The sequence below is a fragment of the Xiphophorus hellerii genome, chromosome 9 (genome assembly GCF_003331165.1).
Source record: "Xiphophorus hellerii strain 12219 chromosome 9, Xiphophorus_hellerii-4.1, whole genome shotgun sequence".
Classification (NCBI taxonomy): domain Eukaryota; kingdom Metazoa; phylum Chordata; class Actinopteri; order Cyprinodontiformes; family Poeciliidae; genus Xiphophorus; species Xiphophorus hellerii.
In genome coordinates this window covers 21,722,767-21,745,266 of record NC_045680.1, presented here as the reverse complement: position 1 = coordinate 21,745,266, position 22,500 = coordinate 21,722,767, and the positions used below count along the sequence as shown (strand labels likewise).

General features: G+C 40.5%; 3 protein-coding genes across 3 annotated transcripts; 1 reads left to right on the top strand and 2 right to left on the bottom strand.

Annotated features, from left to right (window-relative positions):
- The first annotated feature begins 570 nt into the window (after positions 1-570).
- LOC116725487 (UDP-N-acetylglucosamine/UDP-glucose/GDP-mannose transporter-like) lies at positions 571-5,626 on the top strand. Its single transcript, XM_032571569.1, has 12 exons — positions 571-1,084; positions 1,352-1,385; positions 1,486-1,572; positions 1,692-1,759; positions 1,844-1,915; positions 2,055-2,123; positions 2,354-2,456; positions 3,017-3,109; positions 3,704-3,771; positions 3,951-4,029; positions 4,106-4,188; positions 4,408-5,626. The coding sequence occupies exons 1-12, from the start codon at positions 975-977 to the stop codon at positions 4,511-4,513; spliced, it is 972 nt and encodes a 323-aa protein (XP_032427460.1). The 5' UTR covers positions 571-974; the 3' UTR covers positions 4,514-5,626.
- Positions 5,627-6,091: 465 nt separating this feature from the next.
- On the bottom strand, positions 6,092-11,022 carry LOC116725492 (transmembrane protein 205). The gene is made up of 4 exons (XM_032571573.1): positions 10,891-11,022; positions 10,051-10,181; positions 8,507-8,670; positions 6,092-8,346 (listed from the first exon to the last, which is right to left on the bottom strand). Exons 2-4 carry the CDS (start codon positions 10,148-10,150, stop codon positions 8,044-8,046), a joined length of 567 nt encoding a protein of 188 aa, XP_032427464.1. The 5' UTR covers positions 10,151-10,181; positions 10,891-11,022; the 3' UTR covers positions 6,092-8,043.
- Positions 11,023-11,457: 435 nt separating this feature from the next.
- Positions 11,458-21,954, bottom strand: dhcr24 (24-dehydrocholesterol reductase). Its single transcript, XM_032571568.1, has 9 exons — positions 21,593-21,954; positions 20,409-20,564; positions 19,704-19,809; positions 19,067-19,185; positions 17,365-17,628; positions 17,144-17,287; positions 12,703-12,900; positions 12,386-12,567; positions 11,458-11,882 (listed from the first exon to the last, which is right to left on the bottom strand). Exons 1-9 carry the CDS (start codon positions 21,821-21,823, stop codon positions 11,729-11,731), a joined length of 1,554 nt encoding a protein of 517 aa, XP_032427459.1. The 5' UTR covers positions 21,824-21,954; the 3' UTR covers positions 11,458-11,728.
- Between the last annotated feature and the right edge of the window lie 546 nt (positions 21,955-22,500).

The following is a 22,500-nucleotide window of genomic DNA, read 5'->3' as shown; positions in this document are numbered from 1 at the left end:
ATAAATTAACTATCCCTCTCGTACACATCTCCAAACCATCTCAACTTCCGTTTTCATTTTTCTTAGTGTTCGCAGCTCTGCCTCCTGTTTTTTTTTTTTTTTTTTTTGCAAGTGCCATTGTTTCTAATCTCAGGTCATACCAGATCTCTGCCCAACTGTAAAACTTTCCATTCATTAATCATTTTTCAGTCACAGCATACTAATAGGATATAACAACTAATAGCACATGTAGTTTATCCATCCACAATGTCTTTGGCTAACTTGAGAAAAACACCAGTAGAAGAATCCCACAGCAGTGTCTGACCATACTGATAGCATCCATGGCTGTTGTTGTGTATAGTATTTCTGTACAGTAGGTACAGTAGGTACCAGTTAAATGATAAATATCCAATTTATCTTGCAGCCAGTTCAATAAATCCACATCTCAACAGTGGGTCTTGTTCACAAATGTACAACTATTTAAAGGGAAATATGTTTTCCAGGTCTATTACCAAGAAGCATTGTTACAACAAAGAACTAATCACCCAAACACTAATTTCTTGATCAACACACAAATTGTTCATTGTACCACTGCATATATTCACTGGTGAAAACATTCCCCTGTGCTCTAACCAACTATAATAAACCATGTTATTGAAAAAAAACGTGAACGTTCACGGCTGAATGTCCACATTTCAGCTCAGAACTGCGGAGTAGCGGTAGCAGTAAATGTGTGGAAACGGCTCCGGTTTCACCCTGCAGCTCCTGGGTATCAACACCACAAGGACACAATTCAATGTAACCCTAAAATAACTTCACGGCTGCGCGTGGGAGAGTTACAGACTCGCGGCGGAAGTTGTAAAACGTCAGCTAACGTTCTGGCGTGGTGCGCACGCGCACGCGCATCTGCGAGGGAGCGAGCGAGCCGCTGAAGCGATGATGGCAGCAGGGGGAGCGCAGAGGCTCACAGAGAGCTGAGTGAGAAGTTGCCGGTGATGGCGGATAAACCCTCCACGCTGTTCGTGAAGCTGTTTGCCGCCGGGTTTTACGGTTTCAGCTCGTTCCTCATCGTCGTGGTGAACAAAAGCGTCCTCACTAACTACAGGTAACTGTTTCTCCAGCGCCAGCGCGGCTATGGGGGCGGGGGGAGGCTGCCGAGCTAGCTGTAGTGTAGCGGCTGGGAAGTTGCGGTGGCTGGGGCAGCGGAGGCAGCCAGCCGAGCCCGTTAGCTCCGCTGTCCGCTAGCGAGGTGCTTCACTGCCGCAGAGAGACTTTACTTTTTTTCCTTGTCGTATTTCTAAGTCGTTTCTTGCTTTTTCTTGTTTTGTACACGTTGGCTAATGTTGAGGTGCTGTTTCATCTGTCCCTCCAGGTTTCCCTCGTCAATATGTGTGGGAATAGGACAAGTAAGTTGGGGTTTCTCATGGCTCTTTGTATGCGGGTCAGTGGTGACTAAACCAGGCAGATAGAGCTGAACTTATTTCCTCTGGCGTGTCTTTGGTGCAGATGTTGGCCACAGTGGTTGTGCTGTGGGTGGGCAAGGCTGCGAGGGTGATCACCTTCCCAGATTTGGATGAGAGCATACCTCACAAGGTAAGACTCACAAATACTCAAGTTCATAAAAGATGCACAATTTGATGATCTTTTTTTTCTTTTCCTTTGTCTTGTTTTCATGCGATTGTAAACTTGATGTTAAATCCTTGCCTTTCCAGACATTTCCTCTACCTCTCCTGTATGTGGGAAATCAAATCACTGGTCTTTTTGGTACCAAAAGGCTCAAGTAAGTACTCATCTCTGCACTGATCTCACAGAATAACGTGACTCGGTGGCTCATCCTCTTCCACTTTGTGTCCTCTGCCACCAGTTTGCCGATGTTTACAGTCCTCAGGAGATTCTCCATCCTTTTCACGATGCTGGCTGAGGGATTTCTGCTGAAGTAAGACTAGCCATGACAAGATAACCCACTTTCTTTCTCCTTCAGACGTTGAATGTGACACAAAACGTAATGCCGGTTATTATTTTGCGCCTCAAAGCGGTCGGATTGAGTTTCATTGTCTTTTTGACCCCCGTGGCAGGAAGAAGTTCTCCAGGCCCGTCCAGCTGACAGTGTTTACAATGATCCTTGGGGCGTTCATAGCCGCAAGGTGAGCTTCTACTGTTTCCAGGTGTCCTGGCTTTTACCCGCACCGGGATTACCTTCTCTACAAAGCGCGCCGTTATCTTGATATATGCTCACAAAAGAGTTGTTGTGACCTTTAGGAGCACCGCCGCTCATCTACAGTAAAAGAAGCAAAGATGAAATACGACATGGCAAAAGAAAAAAAGACTGTTTGATTTATATGCCCTTTTTTTTTTGCCTGTTTTATGTTTAAAGTGCCGACTTGTCCTTTGACCTGCAAGGCTACGTCTTCATCCTGATGAATGACGTCCTGACCGCAGCCAATGGAGCCTACGTGAAGCAAAAATTAGATGCAAAGGTATGTGGTGGGACCATCTTGATGAATGGTGGCCATTGTTGGGATGGATTCCTGATGCGATTGAGTTCCTGTTAACTAGAGAATCAAATCCCTCCTTTAGAGATTTATGGGTTTCGGTTGTTTCTTAAGTCGTTATTTTACTCCTAACAAAGTAAATTCTTCAACTTTGAAATGTGTTTTTTTTCCCTCTCAGAAACTACCTTCAAACTGCACTCGTATCCCTTTTCTTGCATGTCATGGGGGGAAAAGTTGGATCAATAATGCTTTGTCAAAGCAGGAGCGAGTTTTAGCTTGTTTTATTTCAACGTTTTATGTCACAAGAGCAGATTGCTCAACTCTCACATTACAGCAGGATCCAGATTTAGCCCTCGATGTCTAAAGTGTACCATCTGCTTGTGCAGAGGAGGACTGTCGTCCTGGTAAAACGAGGGAGTTAAAGATGGGAGACGGAGCTGGACGAATGCGTAGAAGCGGTTCAGCGTCTTGGCAACGCAAGACGTCAGTACTCTGTCTGAAAATGTAGTGAATAACTCCCCCTTTCTCCTGTTTTTGTGTCACAGGAGTTAGGGAAATATGGATTATTATACTATAATGCATTATTTATGATCGTGCCCACTCTGCTATTGGCTGAAGTGACAGGAGATATGCAAAAGGTGAGTGAGTTGACTCTTCTTTTTGTTGTTTTTTTGGTCCTTTTAATTAAAATAAAACTTAGGATTTATCCTTGGTGATTCCATGTTCTCTTTTAGACAAACGTATCACTTCCATTGTGTCCCATCAGTTCAATTTCTTAAACTGAATGCCATAAACATGAGCTGTTCCTTGTGTGTGTTATTTTTTTATTTTTATTTTTTTGGCAAGTCTTGGCAGGGCCCTTGTGGTCTGCCCAGCTGGGCCTCAGCAGCCCGAGAAGCACAAAGACGCCATTATTCACCTAGCCGAGTTGTTCTAGCTGTTCCAGCAGCAAGTCTGGACCAAATCACTACAGTAGAGATACAGTTAACGGCGTTTCTAAAGCCTATGGGATATCAGCGCTGGCTCTTAAAGAGGGGAACGGTGCCAGGAAATTTAAAAACCTTTTCAGCGCTTCCACTGAACGGCGTTCTGTTTCCATCTGCTGAAACCTGACGTTGCCACACCCCAAAATTAGTGACTCAGTGATTCCTAATTGCAAGGCACCTTCCCCCTATTTATGAATTTGCACTTTTTATTTCATGCTGATTCCGGCGCTTTGTTTCCGACTGCAGGCAGCAGAGTTTGACGGCTGGTCTGATGCGTTCTTCCTCTCCCAGTTCGTCCTCTCTTGTGTCATGGGGTAAGATCTTTGAACGTATTCGTGTTCATGTTAGCCGCATCTGGAATCGCACTGAATGAATGTGGTTTTTATCGGTGATGAAATCTGGATGCCGCTCATGCTTGACATTAAATCACTACTAACTTCATGGAACAAACATCAACTTCTAAACGTTTCTCCTTCCCAACCCCCGTTTCTAGGTTTATTCTCATGTATTCCACTGTACTATGCACACAGTACAACTCTGCGTTAACCACCACCATCGTGGGGTGCATTAAGGTGAGCCGCGCTGTTTCGCTAAAGCTGCAGCCGAATGCAACCGGACACCAAACGCATTGCTTTATTGATGTTGCAGAATGTCCTGGTGACCTACATTGGGATGGTGTTTAGCGGAGACTACATTTTCTCTTGGACGAACTTCATAGGTTTGAATATAAGGTATGAAAAGGCACTTTGTCATTGAATGTGCTCGGTTGTTGTGTTTTTAAGTTGTTTTCAGAGACAAAAAGATGAGTACGCCTGTTACTCCTAATTAATATTGTCATAAAATACCAGGTGTATATGTTGTGGTGAACATAAAGAAAGGCCTGTGATCACTTAGAAACTTTTGAAGACATGTTGCGTGCTAACTCGTTTAGCTGTGTGTGTCGTTTGCAGTATTGCGGGCAGCTTGGTGTACTCGTACATCACCCTCACCGAGGAGCAGTCCAACAAACCGAGCGACAGCACCAAGAATGAGATCAAGGGGAAGGTTGTCGTGTGACAGACACTGGATTTGACGCCGGTTAGCGAGAAAACTCTATTTTTAGTACGACTTGTATTTATGGGGCGCTCTAGCAGCAGATTGATGGAAACGCCGGGAGTGGTTCTCCATTTCCGCTGCGCGTCTTTAATGGAAAAGGAGCCACACCGTCACGCTGCTGCTATGGCTACCAAATCCCCCAGAGGGATTTTGTTGCAGAATTTTTTAGATAAGGTTTTCACATGTCTTATTATAATACTGTACATGGGAATGTTAAGAACAAGGGAACAATAATATTTATATTCAGATGTTTTTAGTTAGTTTTTTTTTAAGATGGAAACTGTTTATTTCAGGGTTTGAACATTTCAGAGTTCAATCTTGGGATTATGTATTGTCATCAGCTGTTGTAAGCATGAGCGTGCTGACGCATCACTGGGATAAGAGTCATGGTCATTTAAAAGGAACCGTTCTTTTTAAAGCCTTTTCTGTTTTTTGCTGTTTACACTTTGGTACCCTCTGAGAACGACAAAATGCACTGACGCCGTCTGTCCCCGTCTTTAGCCTTTAACGTTTTGCAGTTTCCTGGCAGATGCTGTTGTAAATCTGTTACAGACGGTACGGCAGTGATGTGGAGAGACGATACGAAAAGATTATTTGGATCTTCCTCCTTCAGTATTACAGAGTTTTCTGTCGTTCGGGTTATTTTCTTGGATTCTTAGACCCTGTAACCGGTTGTGTCGATTGAAGAATTTGGCAAGCAAAGCCTCGCGGGGTTTTAGTTTGCGTTGTACTTTTTTAAAAACTTTTTTTTTTACATGATTGTCTCGCACTTGTAACAGAGGTAGCTCTCACAAAGCAGAACAAACTAAATGTCACCTGCTGTTATATTTGACTGGTGAAACTTGGGAGATTATCGTCTGATCCAGGAATTCAAGTTTCTGGCATTTTAAAGTATTACATGGGGATTTGTTTTATATTTATTCTGTTTTGTTATTCCTTTTCTCTCTGTAAGATGAGTAATTATTGATGCTGATAAAAATTATTTGTAGCTGGGAAAAATGTATTTTTACATTGAAAAATTACCATTAGCATTTTTGGTTTTTTATTTTTCTCTTTCAATAAATTTTTTATATAAGCCTCATTGTCAATGGATATAAATTGTTTTGAAATGGTTTTTACTGTTTCTCATTAAGCACAAATTAGGATACATTTGCATTAAATGAGTTCAGTTTGTTTAGCGGTTGTTTTAAGTGCCGAGTCACGCAGCAGTTGGACTAGCGGCTAACTCGCCAATCACACTCAGGTTTGGGTTTCCTCCATTATGAATCAGCCTCAGTAAACTTCAACCACACTGTGGGTCACTTCGACTTCATTCAAAGTTCATAATGAACAAATAAGTGTGAGCTCTGTTTATTTTTTTTGGTTCTATTACTGCACATTGTAGCTTAAGGGGTTGGAGGGATTATAAAAATTATTTGGTTAGATATGAACCCACAAACAGCAGCAAAATGTGCTCATTGTCAAACACTGTTTACACAGTGTAAAATAAGCTGATTCTACTTGTTCTTACCCCTGAAAAATATGAAACATTATGACAGATTATGAAACAAACTTAAAAAATATTTTAATGAACAAAAGTAATGTTTACACAACGCGTTTAAAAATCCCACAGATGTGAACAGAAGACGAAACACCGTAACCCTACAACCTTCATCTCACCTATACAGCAGATATAAATATTGACACATCATACATTTCTTCATACACTTGCATGTTTACGCAAGAAAATACAATTTAAAACTGCTACCAGATAACATTGCATTGTTTTTGCCATTACTGTGCGTATTAAAAATTTTTAAAAAACACCTTCACCAGTCCAGGCCAAACTTCAGAGTCTAATCAGCTCCAAATATCTCAGGACAGTGTTTCTGGTTGTGGTACTTTCCCTCAGTTCAGATACAGTACATGTGCATCCAAGAGCAGCACAAACCAGAGCAGATCAAAAAACGAAAACTCAGAGCGACAGATGAGAATTTACCAATATATTATTTTTGAAAATACTTGAAGAGGAACTGAAAAAAAACAAACAGTTGAGTACATATCTTCTTTTCACGATATAAAGCAAAAATAAAACAGTACAAACGTGTTATGTTGGAAAACATAACAGATCACACCCACTATGACAACATTTTAGTTTCTGTTGATGTCCATTTCCCCCTTTACCAGATAATTTAACATAAATATAGTGACGTACAAATAATCTGTTAAATAAACCAAACTAAAATCCTTCACCTCTATGTACAAAAGATGACTCTTTAGAAAAATATTATGCATTTAAAAACTTTAGGTGGCATTATGTGAAGGGAAGTAGATGACTGTAATGCACCACACCAACCAGGAACAATAGCGCCTAGCAAGACGACATTATAAAGTAACATTTAGCAAATCATTGACAGTTATTTATGAGCGCATCTGTAGTGATTGGCTCTTTATGTTTTCTTCATAAAACACATCTTTATTGGGATCCATGCTGCTGTAAGCAACCTGTCCGTTTTATTACTAATTAACACAGGCACAGGGAAAACAAAAGCTTGATACTACATAATGTTACCACAGATAATTCATCAAAATAAACCTGAACTGAGATTCTAATCATGTAAAAAAAAACAAAAAAAACTTCCAAATAACTTCTGCATCAGTGCAATCACTAAATTCTTCAGTTAGGAATGTTGCTCAGCTGAACTGATGCCATTCGCAGCAGCCAAAAGACATAGAAGGTCCAGTCAACCAATCAGATGACAGGACCAACCCGCTGCCTTAAAGCTCACTGAGTGAACTGCCTCCATGACAAACTTAACTTTTGTAACGGTGCAAGTCTACCCTGGAGCTTGCTGTACAGCTGTCTAAGTGTTCATACCCGTCGTTTTCATACCACATACCAGCCAGGGGAGCTAAAGATAGCACACCCTTCCACTCTGAAATGTGAAAGGTGGGAAGGAAAGCCAGACAAACCAGCGAAACTACAAAACTGCAGAAACTCCGCCCTAAACAGGGAGAGCAGGAGTGAGCTGTGCAGAAGCACTTCCTTCAGTGAAGGTTCTGGTGTGTGGGTATTTAAAAAGAAACGGTGCAATCCACATTAAGCCAACTATTCCTACATGACCTCTTTTTTTTTTTTAAATAGCAAAAACATTCAATTGACGTTAGTTAATAGTAGGATACCTTATTACATCTGTAAAGGTAAATAAAAAGAAATTTGAAGACAACTTCGGCTGTCAGCCAATCTAAGTGGAAGATGAGGCACTGCAGCCACTGATTCATCTCTAAAAATCCTCAGGCGAGACAAGAGGGACGACTGCCACCAACCGACGCCCGTTCCTTTCATTACTTCTGAAAATTCAGGGAAAACGAGGATCGCCCGACGTTTCGCCTCAGATTAAACAAAGCTTTAGGATTTAAATATGTCCACCGCTCCCAAATATCAAAGATTTCTTTCGTTTTTTCGGTAGCGTCGCAGTAAGAGATTGGAGTACAGCTGAAGGGTGTCGGCTTTACAGATGTGAGAGGTTCTCAGCCATGTAAGAGAGGCTGTAAAAGTTGCAGCCAATGCAGCAGAGATTACAGAGAGACGACAGCAGCCGGTACACCCACAGGCGCCTGCAGAGGTGCTTGTATTTCACATCTGACTCGCACAGCTTGGCGTAAGCCTCGCGGTTAGACGAAAGTCCAATATCCTGACCCAGGCCGCACGCCTGCTCGATAAGATGCATGTCGGCCATTATCTCTGATGTCATTTGGCCAAACCACTGAGCGTTGACCGCCGCGACAGTCACCGACACAAAGAAGATGAAGATCTGGAGACGAAACATCGGGTTTATGAGGAAAAGAAAGGACATCAAGGAAGACAAGAAATCCATTGCAGTTTGTGGTTGTAACGTGACAAAGAGGTAGAGTAGAATGACTATTTTTGTAAAGTATTACATAAACTCGTATAGGAAAAAACCCCCAACATACCTGAAACGATTCCCTGTCATCCAGTATGTCTCTGGGATGATACACAGCGTAGATGGAGAGGTTAAAGAAGGCACATGCTGAACCCAGGTGGAGGTAGAACGGAACAAGACGACTCTGAATAAACCCGTACGTGTGTCTGTTCAGGTTGTTGTCCATTACAAAGCCTAAAGAAATCACAGTTTTTCTCTTAATAGTTAATACTTAAACTAGAACATCAATAAGATCATTCTCAACATTAACGGTTTATGATTTGTGGCATTGAAGGTGATTGTCAAGTGTTAATTTGTTCACCATCATGACTGATAGTATTTCTAGAGTACTTTTAAGAAGCTGCTGTTTTGTGGCCTACAAGAGGTTCCTTCATTGTTTTCAAACTTCACAACTTAACTTTAACATCTTTCTCTTTCGTCGGTTATTTTCTACTTTCTTTACACAAATCAATTAGGATGACAGCTCTATTTAAATGTTCAGAATGTGGCATGTCAAGATAATGAAAAGGCCCATTTATTTCAGAGTTAATTACAAGGCATTATCCTTACAGATGTTATCAGAACTGTCCTACATAAGCTCAAATAACAAGAACAGAGCTTCTTTCTTCCTCTGGTTCTTGTGGAGCTGGATCAGATTCTCTTACTTTTATCACACATTCAGTGTTTTGTTGTTATTAAGGTGTACAGTTGGCATAACAGGCTCTTTACACCAACTGTACCAAAAATTAATTATTTTCTGAAAGAAAATAATTATTTTTTGATATATATATATATGTCCTAAAAAAAACAAACAAAAAAAACAAGACTCAATCTGACACCAACTTTTGTCTTCCAAAGATATGCCGTAAACTCTGAATTTTCATCCAAGAGCTTCTTCCACGACGGCTTTTGAAAGTGCCTACTTTGAAAAACAACCTGAATTGTCAGAGCAATAATACTGTGGTGCCATTTTGTTTTTCTCTACGAGAGCATCTCCGGTGCTGCAGACGTTTCTTCTCACACACTTGCGGATCACACAGCGGTCACAGAGAAAGTGTCACTAGGTGGATGGACACAAGATAAAGTTTTCACCGGCTGCCTTTTGCAGAAACAAACAGAACCTCACAAGTAATCAAGTACATTATAACCTCAACCTCACAATTCACAACTATTTTTACACTACAAGCGTGCTCGCTAAATTCAGCTACTTCTAGTTTTTATTGTAAACTATACTTTTTTTTTTTTAGTTATTTTGTGATTTGACACTTTATAAACAAACATTAGTAGAATCTGATTTACTGTCCAAACTACGCTGTAAATGCTGCGGGGTTCTGGTCCCATCGAAAACTGACAAAACCATTAACATCCTGCATGTCCTGCCTGAACACTTCCTCACTGTGTGCCAACATCAGATCTACACAAATCGCCATACAATGAATAAGTTAAATTATCCATATATGCGCTGCTCACGACAAGTTATGATAAAGTCTGCTCGAATAAAAAGAACTTTATATCTTTTGCTGTTAACATTTGTCTCCTGGTGACTTAAATATCTTGTTTGTGTGTGGCACCTACTTGAAATAAAAGTGACCCAAATTTGCATCCCCCAGTAAGTGGAGAGAAGCAGCAGCTGCAGCAGCTTCACGGTGTAGGTCGGCTCCTGGTCAGTCGCCATGATGTTCTCCACAACTTCTCACCTCTCTGGTCTGTTTTCAGAAAAACGAAACAAAAAAAAAAAACCGCTCCAGGTTATACAGGTAATTCCTCAACTCCAACCATACTCCTTTTGTCATGAGGGTACTTGACCTTTACAAAGACCTTTTGAATAATGTCCCTCTAATGGTAGGACGATAGCTTCCAAGTGAGGAAAAAAAAGACTGTAGATTCAATATGTCACTAGGAATAAATAGAAGGTGTAGTCTGTCTAGCTTTCTTATGTTTGAGAGACATTTCTGTCAATTTTGACATTAATCCATTTGAAACTTCCGCCCTGTTGTCAAGGTAACAGGCTAGCAGGGTTTGACCTCACCTAACGTGTTAGACTCTACAAGCTAGGCAAGACCTTTTTTTTTTTTTTTTTTTTTTTTACACGTCGAAATATGCTTGTTCAAAACAAATAGTTTTGAACGCGCTACAAAGAATAAATATAGAAAGAAAGCAGTAAATACTTTGATAGTAAAGTAGTAAAATGTCTCCAAATTCTACCTCTTCATCGTCGAGGCAAATTAGTGAAGAAGCTAGATGTCGAGCAGAGTAATAAACTCCACTAACCAGCAGCTAACAGCTAGTTAGTTGAATAACCCACGACTTAAGTTTAACTTAAAACAATTCACGATAAGCGAGGTCGTAATGAATTCAACTGAGAACGCGTGAATTAATAGTTACGTTGCGACATTAAAGTACAGCTCGGTTTACCTGTGTTGTAAAAGGTTTCAGGAGAAATGTCTCCGGTCAGCAACAGAACTCTTTACTAGCTGACAGCCTCGTTTGCTCCTTCGGCTCACTGCCGTCACACCGGTTCAGGCAGCGGAGTCTCTTCTTATTCGTCTCTAGGGTTTATAGGAGTTTTTAATCCAATCATGTTGCATTACCGCCCCCTGTCGTGTCATCCGGTTACTGTCTTTTTTTTGCTAGTAGTCGAAATGAACCGACCACCAGTCATTAAAGCTTCTCAAATGGACTTGTTCTTAGTCTGTCATTATTTTTTTTTATAAAATAGACTAATTCAAATTTACAAAAAAGAAAAAGAGTAAATATGATTATGATGTCACCAAAGGAGGAGAATTAACTTTATTATAAAATATATTTTTATTTGTGATTTCGACAATCAATTACCAGGAGCTGTTAGGAGTTTAAAACACATAAGGAAATATTGCCAAACATTAAATTTTAAGATAAAAATGAGATTTAATAATAATCATAATAATCTTTATTATCATGATAGAAACCATGTAATGAAATTTATTTAATTATGTATCCAAATAGGCTCTGCAAAGAAAGGATTTTAATGACAAAAACTCATCAAAAATAGTCATGCCTTTTTTTCATGTTGTACAAGAAGTTCGTCACTGTACCAAAATAAGAACTAAAGTGTAAAAGATAGTGGTTCAACAATGAAAGGTGTATTCTCATGTGCAGGAAGTTTGTTTTGGTTGAACCATTCTAAGAAGAGTAGCTGGTTTCAGTGGTGCACAGCACCGTGGTGTACCGCTGGCGTGGGATAACAGACCGGAGAGCAGAAGAGAACTCAGGCTCAGTGGCGGGCAGATTTGCAGATTTTATCGTAAACTTCAGGGAAAGCTTCCTTACAGCCCAGCTCGGCTCTTAGTTTGTGGTACAGCTGTCCATCGAACATCTCCCAAAACTCCTCTCGATCCATGTACACATCCGCATACAGCATCTGGAACCTGGAGAGGAGCATTTGAAATGCAACAACAGAATGTCACAAGGTGTTACATGTAACTATCGATTATTTTAGATTATTTAGACGATGAATCGATTAATCGCATGAGGAAAATTGGCACACTGAAGATTTTTCATGTAACTACTTTAGGATTTTTTAGACAATATTATAAATTGATCAATTTTTGCATCCAATTATCCATTCAATAATTGGATAGAAAACGGTGCATAACAGGAGAACCCTAAGCTAAAACAGCCACTTGAGGAGTTCTGAATAAGAAAGATTTTTTTTTCTTTTTATCTTCAATGCAAATGTACAATTTAATTTCTTTTCTTATGTTTATGTATGTTGTCCTTTCAGCAAATGGTATTAACGTTTAATCCAGTTAACAATTAATTGATTACTAAATTAGTTGACGATTACTTCAATAATCACGATTAATCCGATTAATCGTTTCAGCCCTGGTCGCGTGCGTTTCAAGTTTTGGTTTTCAGACAGGAGGCTTACCCATGCACTTCTCTGACAAACTTCTCCAGCTGACGCGTCGACGCCTTGGCTTCGAAATGTTTGACCTTCGGCTCGCCGTACGCGCCGATGTCCACGTACAGCTCCTCCTCCTGCTGGGCCTTGGGGTGGACCATCCCTCTGCCGGGCGGCAGCAGGAACGGGCACAGCCACAGCGGGTAAACCTGGGGAGGAAAAAAAAAAAAAAGAACAAGAAAAGAAAAAAGAAAAAGCACAAGTCACTCTCATGATTCAAGCGAGACGCAGTTCATCATGAACAGAGTGCAACGTGACACGCCGATCAATAATTTGAGTCTCACATTGATTTCCTGGTGAAAGCGAGTGATGGCCGCCTGCAGATGCTTCATGGGTACCAGCATATCCTGGACCACGTGGTGCTGCTCGTACAGCCGTCTAATGGTTTCTCCCTGGGTGAGTTTCAGCAGAGAGATCTTAGGAGGAACCATCCATCCAAAAAGCCAGCGGAACACGGGGTTGTTGCCAAATGGGATGATGTCCTGTAAAAGAGGCACAGGCAACAATAGCTTTGAGCTGTGTTATTGGATATTTTTTGTCTAAAAGTTTAGCTGCCAAAGGTTTATTTTGGCTTTTAGGGGCTACGATCAGAAGCTGGAAGGTAACAATCATTAGCTTCTAACAATGTGGTTTTTTTTCAATGGGTGAAATAAATACAAGACAATTGACTTCAGTCGTTATCGTGAATTACCTTCCAATCCACACAGGGTCATAATTATACAAACCACCTCGAAACTACACATACAACCTCACGAAAATGTTGTCCTTCTGCAAGCTGCACCTTGACTTTAATATTTCTTGTAATCGTCTACAAGCTTCTGGGATAATTCTGGTCGGATATCCGATCACCCTTCTTGGCAGAAATGGCGGTAGTTCATTTCGATGGGTTGGGTTTTCAGAAGGGATCTGGCTTTTAAGCGCAGCCCATAAATTTCAGCGTGTTTCAGCTGGAAAACTTTTAGATGTTACAACGACTCCAAACTCGCTACAAAGCTGGTTTTGAAATTGGTTTTAAAAAAAATAAAAATAATAAAAAAACAAGTTCATATTAACTTTTGAGTCAAATCAGAGCTGAGAAGCTCATATGTCAGTGTTAGCATCTCAGATAAGAGAAGCAGTCAGCGTCCACTTGAAGATTTCCTCTAAAGGTAAAGCTAATTCTTGGTTTTACATGAGTGTAAAACCACACACTCATGTTCATATGTTTCGTTATACCTGAACCACTCCCTTGTAAAGCAGACTACTGGAGATTTATTTGATTCATTCATACACACGCCCACAAGAACAAACTCTTAAAGCGGTGAGTCTATGGGTTTTTCTGTCCTACGCAATCTTCTTCAGTTTTCCTAAATTTCCACCAGAGGGCAGCGCAAAAACAAAAACAACAACAACTTCTGTCTGAGGCTATCAAATTCAACACCTGGATGATTTCCATCACAGACTGTCCTATTTCTGTCTGCATTCCAAGTGAAATGTAAACAGAGACAAGCGCCTTAAAAAAAAAAGTAAATAAATGAAAATAAAAAGGTAGCAGACTAATGCTCAGAGGACTCTACCTTAGGCATCTGTCAAACCAGAACTATGCATAATTCATCAGGCCATTTACTGTTACTGAAAACACCACTGTCAGGCTATTCTCACTAATGGCTAATGGGGTGTGTGCACGGTGTGTGTTTGTGACTGTGTGACTGGTGGAGCATTAGAGCTTTAGGAAACTAGGGGGAAGTGAGCAGGGGAGTTGTTAAAATAGTCTAAGCTCCTGGAAACAGGGATTCTGTGTGACTGGGTGGACCTGTACATCAGTTTATGGTTAATAAGAGTCTCATTATTGTCTTTGTGAGGCCCTAAACGTCTGGATTCTATAAGCTGGACGGATGGCCCTCCAAAATAGGCTGACAAAATTATCCATTAATAATAACTGTTTAAATTACAAAGAGACAAAGAGATTTGAAGGCCTTAAGGGATAGATTCAGGACATTAGGTTATGTTAAAAGTAAACAAGTAGTATATGAGTTGGGCTGGAACAATTGATCAGATTAATCGATTACTGAGATAATTGTGAATTAATTTAGTAATCGATTAATCTTTGGTTGTGACATACAGACATAAAAAAAAAGGCAATTTAGTGAAACAACAACATGCCCACAGCAGTAAATAGTGAAAACTGTACAAAAAATATATGCATTTTACATTTAAGATTCAATTTAAAAATCCTTTGTCTGTAAATACATTGTACCCAGAACTCCTCAAGTGGCAAAGCTTTTAGCTTCACCCAGTTAAAGGCCTGTAGGGGGGAAAAAATCTCCCATTTAGAAACTTTTTCTAAAGAAAAAATAAATAAATCAACAGATTAGTACTACTCTACATTGTTGCCAAGTCAAGCAGGAAGGTCAGCTTTTTACACGTTAATGATGTCAGAAGTGTTTTTTGCTGCAGGTGCATCCTTTGCTACAAATGATCAAGCGAACCCTAAAGAAATTTTGTTATTGCATTTTAGGCAATAAAATGTTTGCTTTCTTATTTTTTTTTTAAAAAAAGGCACCGCATTGTTTATTGGTGTATTTTAATGCATTTAATGCACTTCAATTGTATGAAAAGGCCTAAATGGAAATTCTGCAGAATGTGCTAATATTTTATCCGATTAATGAATTAATTATCAGAATAATCAATTGATGAAATATTAATTGATTACTAAAATGATCATTGGTTGCAGCTCTGTACTATTAAACAGTAGCTGGCTCTCTTCATTCGGTGCAGATCCCAGAGGGTGAAGCTCACGGCTGGTTCAAGAGGAGCCAAGACCGAATTGTGTTCCTATCATCTCAAAACAGCTTCACTCTCAAATACATCACAGAGGTTAATGCCACAGCTTTTTTATGAACCTATAAACTGACGTCACATTTGCACTGACCGGTTATCTACACCAAAACTGGAATATTTACATGGGAAAAGTAGGTTGGAGGCGGTGCGTCACCAATAACCTTCCTACGTGAAACGTTCACACAGCTGGGTATGTAAAGTAGAAAATAACCATCTTAAGTACAAGTGTTGTAAAAAGCAAAAAATATGGGTGTGCTGACACAGGCACAACTCAGAGGTAGACACACACACAGACACAAAGTCTCTCTGTTATCGGTAATATATGCCTCTCCCCTCACTTTAAACTTTACTACCACGCCTTCGTCTACTATTTAAGGGGAACAATAAAGACTCATGTCCTAAGTATAAAAACTAAAAGGATAAAGTCATTGATTTTGAGGCCTCCAGGTGAGTTTTTTCAGCAGCAGCCGAGACTTTTTCCAGTAAGATGCTTCTCGGTGCATTTTGCTGCTTCTGTTTCCTCAGGTAAGTACACCTGGAATAACAGCACTCATAGTTTTCTATATGTGAGTTAATTTTTTTTTTCCAGCAGACAGGATTTCAAAAAGGCAGACATTGATTTATTAAGGAGGTATACCAACCATATAGTGGCTTAGAAAACCACTAATGGAGTGGTAATGGACTCCTTCAAATGCTTAGATTCATTTTGCTTTCTGATGATGAAAACATTTTTAATATTTGAAATGGGGTTGCTTTGGAAATTTGCTACATTTGCAGTGAAGGTCAGGTTGCGAGTACTGAGAAATGACATAATCAATAGGCTAATTGGCGAACGACATCATAATAATCTAAATAAAACTTCATTTCAAACAAAACTATGAGCTTAGCTCAGGATGTTTGGGCGGTGAATTATTAATAGTAAATAGTCAACTCAGTGACACCAGGACAGACAGGGATTTCTCACTTTTTCACCTCGACTCAAAAATCCTGAAATTTCCCTTTAAGAAACAGAGAAGCAGTTTGAACTCTGTCCCTGTGGGAAAAGTGTCATGTGGTCCACTTTTTATTTTATTTTCCAACAAAACAGCTTTAGCCTTACGACATGAAAATAGTAAATGAGCAGCTTTACAGTCAATATTATTTTCTTTGATTACAAGCTGATAGTGGGAGGATGTGTTGGATTTAAACCGGAGGATCAGGCAGCAGAGAACCATGTTCTCACCGGTGGCTGACTCACCCGGATTTTCAGATCCTGTTGAAAACGTTGAACAGCGATTAAGAACAAGATTCTGGCAGAAAGGTTAGACGATTCCGTGTGAAAATTTCGGCTGTGAGGTCTTCAGTAGGGCGGCAACTAACGGTTATTTTACTAATTGATTATTCCATCTGTTACTCTGATGACTAATCAAATCATTGGAATAAAAAGTGACACACAGTACAGATTTTTCACTGATCAGCTTAAGCCTGTTTTATGAAATCTTAGAAATACATAAAAAGATCAAATAAACAAATAACTCAATTCAAATAAAAAATTTTTTGGCCTAAAATGCAATAATATAGCATTCCTTTAGTTAAATTGAACCGGGTGGAGCTAAACCTATGCCACTTGAGGAGCTTTGCAAATGTAATATACAGTATATATATATACAAAAGCAACAATTACTGTTGCTTATATGGTGTTCTTCAGCAAGTGGCCTTATTTAGAGTCTGAATAATCTAGTTAACAATTGATCGATTACTAAATTACTTTACGATTATTTATTTGTCACGATTAATCTGATTAATTGTGTGAGCCCTCGTCTTATCCATTATCGATGTGATGCGATGAAGCTAAAGGTGGGGCTACGATGTTGACGTTAGCAGCCCAATGCTAAAAAGTGACAGGCGATGTGCATGTGTGTGTACCTGAAGCTCCCAGAAGATGCTGCGCGTGTGTCGGTGATAGTACTGCCTCAGAGGGACGAACTCCACTCCGCTGTAGCCTCCTCTCAGGTAGCTCTCCACGTGCTTAAAGAACCAGGGTTTGAAGTGCAGGCCGATTCTGTTGATCTGGTGTCCAGGAGGAAGATCCGACATCAGACGCGGTCAAAGACGGGACGGCGGACCCGCCGACGCCAGCGCCTCACCTTGTCCGGCTCCGCGTGGTCGATCATGGTTCCCGTCATGACGACGGCCGAGTCCAGGCTGTACTGGATGCCCTCGACGAACGTGTTCCGCTTGTCGGCGGACGCCTCGGCGAAGCGTCGGCAGATGTTCTCCAGGCCTCTGACGGGCTCGTAGCGCAGCTTCACCCAGGACCTCGCCGGGACTATTTTAATCTCCGCTGCGACCAGGAATCCCAGAGTGCCACAGGACCAGGGCACGGCGTGGAACAGGTCAGAGTTCTCCTCCTGTTTGGGGAAAAGCAAAAACCCACGTTGTCTCGGGAAAGAATGCGCACTCCTTTCACCACTTCACATGTTGTCACATTACAACCACGCTGTTTATTTGTGCACATCAACAGCATAGCTGTTTATGTGTGTTTAAATGGCCTAGTCAAAGAACAGACTCAAATCTAATCAAGAATCTGTGGCAAGATTTGATGTTTGCAAACCTTCTCCCTCCAGTCTGACTCAGCCTGAGACATGTTGCCAAGAAAAACGGTCTTCCATTGAATACAAACACATGCCGCACTTTTCAGATTTTTTTAATTAGAAAAAATATTATTCTACATCCAACTTGTGCTTCATTTGGTGTGATGTGAAGGTCCATCACGTAAAATCTCATCAGGATAAATTGGTCGCACCCCAACAAAATGTTGCGAAGGATACACAGATCTGCCTTGCTTATTATTTTTATCTTTTAAATGTCTAACGTTAAACCACATCGGTGTTATTTTTAGGGCTGAAACGATTAATAGGATCAATCACGATGAAATGATTATTGAAATAATCGTCAACTAATGCAGTAATCAAGTATACAGATTTTTTAAAAAGACCATTTCCTGGAAGAAAAACATTCATAAGCTCAAAGCATCACAAAAATACACACATTTTTAATTTAAGAGAAAGAAAAAAAAAAAACCATCTCTGTCTGTAAATGTGTTTTATTCTCGAGTGGCATACTTTTAGCTTCACCTGGTTCAAATTCTGTAAATAAGCATCTGCCATTAGGCACCTTTTCCTATCAAATTATTAATTGGTTCATCCAAAAAAATTTTAAAAAATTAGCCCGACACTGTATTGACATTAAGTCAATAAGCACAAAGGGCTGAACCTTTCACATGTTGATGTTAGACGTGTTTTGAAGATACAAATGATCACGCATTCACTAAAAGCAATGCTGCTTTATTAAATTTTAGGCAATAAAATTCAATAAACCGTACCTTATCCCTAACCCTAAGAAGACAAATATTTTCTTATTTATTTGCATCTTTAACGTAATTCTAATATTGTATTAAAAAAAGACTTGAACAAAAAAAATTGGGAGATTGTGTAAATTTTTAAAATCAGATTAATCATCAGAACAATCGATTAATCAATCAATCAATCCTGAAAGTAATTGTTAATTGCAGCCCTAGTTTTTATTATTATTATTGCTCTCAGACTGCCATAGGACGCTCTGTCAGCTTTCTAAAAAAAAAAAAAAAAAGGAAAAAAAATGTCTGATATAAGACATACAGGTATTAAATAGCTATAATTTTGACCTCAAATGGGGTTTTTTGTGACCAAAGCTCATAAATGTGTGATGCAATAACAAAAACATTATCTAAGCCAAATGTTTTCCCTCTGAACGCCTGGTCTGCTGTAGGATTTAGGGCCCTTGGACTCAAACCGATGCAGTACTTGCCTCTGTGCAGCGCACCAAGCTGCCGTCAGCAAGGACCAGCTCGTACGCGACACATATGTGTTGAAAAAGCCCATAAACGTGGGAGGAAGACTCGATGCCTGTGCCCATCACCAGCCCACCTGAGAAAGGAAAAAAAAACAAAAACAAAATGCTCTACGGTAATTGAATTTCTGCCCGGGTGAGAGCAACAGGGGGGCCAAACAGACGAGCAGATAACAGCATTCGCCTGCTGCGAGCGCGTTGGTCTGTGGACAGCGGGATAAATGAATGTAGCACGGCCTGATGGGAAAACATTAGATCGCTGATGCGTAGATTATGGCATCAGGAAATCCATTATGAAACTCTATCCAGGGGTGCTTCCACGCTGCTGCGGCCATTTCCTCCGGGTTTCATCTTCCGAGCTGCAACGCCAGAACTCCTCCCTCCCCCCTTCTAACGCAATTAGAGGAGCAGCCGTGGCTCTGAACAGGACGCACTGATTGATGGAGGGTTTGCAGATCTCCATCTCGCGCACAAGCTGTGGAAATCACAGCGCGATGACGGATGGGTTTTCTACTTTTAGGAAAGCGGGGAGAGAGAAATGAAGCAACACTGAGATGATGAACCCTAAAAATAATCTGACGTGCGCTCGCCTCACCCACTGTGAGATCGTCCAGCTCCGGCAGCACCGGCAGCGTCCAGCCGATGGAGTTCAGGAGAGCGGTCACTTGACCCATGTTGGCCAGAGGCTCCACTCGCACCACCTGTACATGAGACACTCATGAGTAAAAAACTAACTCTTTGAAGTTATTGTTTGTCAAAAAACCTTTTTTTTTTTTTTGACAAAATATGTCCTTTTCTTCTCACTGTTTGACATTAAATCAGATCAACATTTCTTTGTTTCAGGTCAAAAGCATCTAAAAGTACCTATTAGCACAATGCTATTTTGTTACTATAACTACTATGCCTTTAAGGATTATTTTTAATAAGGTCATGATTTTGTTAATGTTAATTCAGAACATCAGAGAAAACTTTAGTAATCTGCCAATGTTTTCTACGGCAACACCTCAAAAACACAACATTGAATTCTGTGACATGAAGGGGAAGAAAAAAAAAATCTATTGAAACAAGGTATGATATCTGGAAGAATCAAATTGACCTTAACAATTTCTAAATGCTTAGAGGTATGTCTGCTCAAAGAATTACACCTAAGAATAGAGAAAATGTTCAGGAAAGACAAGTTGTGTAATGAGTCAACATGTTGATTACAGGGAGCTTCGGGAGTTAAACTAATCTGAGCGCATGGAGGGAAAAATAATAATCGCCTGCGACGTCCAGCTTCTTGTCTCCTGGTTTCTCCTACCTGCCTCTTTGTGTCCACCTCCAGAATGTCCATCATATTGATCATAATGTTCTTGTGGGTCTTCTTGTATTTTCCCACTCTGAGGGACACGGTGAGCCAGCCGGGTCGACCGGTACACATGTAGGTCCCACCGCCGTTCTTCCTCCACTCACGTACCTGTGTTTGACACAGAATACGAGTATTTTTGCAGTACATTATATAGTGTACTATATAGGGAAATCTACTTATATACTGTAAATCTTAGGCATTAAATTTAAAGGATATAAATGTTCCAAGTCACGCAATGCTGGGGAATGTGCAGGAATTGCAGCTGCTTAGTGCCCCCTGCTGGTATGGAGGCTTTAGAGCAATTTAATTTGCGTTAATGGTGTATTTAGGACACAAAGAAAAACCGTCATAAAGTTGGCGTAACCATATCAGCGCTAATTCAATAATAAAATTTAATTCACAATGTGATAGTTGATCAGCAATTTAAAGCAAGAATGGGTTAATATTTTACCAATCGTTGCTTGTAAACAAAACATAACATTTTGAAACTCCCAATGAATCTCCTTTAACCGAGTTGTATTTGCACTGGCAAGTCAAATATTGTACTTGGAAATAAAACAAGGATCCCCTCTAAAATCCGGATTCTGATTAGGAAAGAAGGAAATCACCAATCACACTCAAGCTTAGAATCCAATATGGCTGCAGCACACACAAAACATAATGAAAGCTGCAAGTATAAACACTTCTGATACGTCTCATTAAGTCTGTAACACACATAGCGTTCTATCTGTGCATGTTGCTGTGATTTGACGTCATAACATAACGAGAAGTGCATTCATTTATTTATTTATTTTTGGCATGTATTGCTAATGGAGGTAGCACCAAAACAAACAGCAACTTTGACCAGTTTTCCAACTTGCAACTAGAAAGGAACATAAGTCCCACAGCCAAGCTAAGTCAAATCAAATCAAAGCTTAGGCGGAAAGTGCCTGCCCCCCCAAATTACATTCTACTCTGGGCCCCATTGAGTCTTGGTTCGCCCCTGGTTCAAACCCCCGTACAAGCTTTTTCTGATTCAAAACGCATATTGTATACACGGTGATGGCTACTGCAGTTCAGATCAGGAGAATATAAATCCAGCAGTGTGTTGTGCCGGAATGTTGTGATGACGAGATGATGACGTAGCCCTCGCTCACCTGTCGCTGGATGTCCCGCACGCGCTGGTCATGCAGTTTAGGTGCCGAGCACATCTTAAAAATGAGCCACGCTCTCGCATAATAATACACATCGAATATAACCGAGAGGGGCAGTAAGAACAAGCACACGAATATCCAGCGCTGGTGGACGATCACGTAATCCAGACCTTTGACTCTGATCCAGAGCAGGAAGAAAACCAGCAGAGCTCCTAAATACAATAGCGGACTCATCGCGTCAGCTCGGGTCAGAAGCCGGTCTGATGGACGCTGCAGCCAAAACCCGAGCTTAAACTTTAAAAAAAAAAAGGAAAAAAAAAATTCAGCTGGGGTTAAAGATTCCCGACTCCTGATCAGGTAGGTGTACTTCACGCTCCGCCTTTATTCAAGGCTGATTGGTCGATATTCCGAAAAGGGCGGGGCTTGTTCTCTCAGTTTGTATCCTATTGGTTAACCGTTGGGCCGTAGGGCGTGGCAGAGAGAGAGCGTGTCTGCTGATTGGCCAATCATAAAGCAGACGGCCTCTCACACCACGCCATCTGCCCACATGCGAGCGGGGCGAATTTACAGGCAAAGTGCAACAGAGAGTCAAGGCTGTTTTCAAAAAAGTTTGACAACCTGCAGCATCACTATCTGAAGCAATGCATTGTTGCTTCAACTATATCCTTTTCCCACCATTTTCTCCTCATTTTTTAGTCGTATACAATTTGGGAATCGGTGAAGAAAAAGATTAAAGTCTTAAAATGTTCATTTTATTCACTTGGAGTTTTTGTGACTGTAATGTGTCCAGCTGTGCAAAGCCACGTCCAGAAGACCTGCCATAGTGACTGCGGTGAAAGGTGGTTCAACACAGCACAGCCTCGTGTTGGTTTGCTTATCAAATAAATTCCCGGCAAAACGAAGCTGAAGTC

Excerpts from the sequence above, each read along its gene's own strand:
- LOC116725487 (XM_032571569.1), top strand. The coding sequence starts at position 975 with ATGGCGGATAAACCCTCCACGCTGTTCGTGAAGCTGTTTGCCGCCGGG. Across the intron at positions 1,386-1,485 it reads TATGTGTGGGAATAGGACAA|ATGTTGGCCACAGTGGTTGT; the intron begins GTAAGTTGGGGT and ends TCTTTGGTGCAG. Across the intron at positions 1,916-2,054 it reads GCTGAGGGATTTCTGCTGAA|GAAGAAGTTCTCCAGGCCCG; the intron begins GTAAGACTAGCC and ends CCCCCGTGGCAG.
- LOC116725492 (XM_032571573.1), bottom strand. The coding sequence starts at position 10,150 with ATGGCGACTGACCAGGAGCCGACCTACACCGTGAAGCTGCTGCAGCTG. Across the intron at positions 8,671-10,050 it reads TTGGGTCACTTTTATTTCAA|GCTTTGTAATGGACAACAAC; the intron begins GTAGGTGCCACA and ends TGATTTCTTTAG. Across the intron at positions 8,347-8,506 it reads ATGACAGGGAATCGTTTCAG|ATCTTCATCTTCTTTGTGTC; the intron begins GTATGTTGGGGG and ends TTTCGTCTCCAG.
- dhcr24 (XM_032571568.1), bottom strand. The coding sequence starts at position 21,823 with ATGAGTCCGCTATTGTATTTAGGAGCTCTGCTGGTTTTCTTCCTGCTC. Across the intron at positions 19,810-20,408 it reads AGGTGGACACAAAGAGGCAG|GTGGTGCGAGTGGAGCCTCT; the intron begins GTAGGAGAAACC and ends TCTCATGTACAG. Across the intron at positions 17,288-17,364 it reads ACCACGCGGAGCCGGACAAG|ATCAACAGAATCGGCCTGCA; the intron begins GTGAGGCGCTGG and ends CCTGGACACCAG.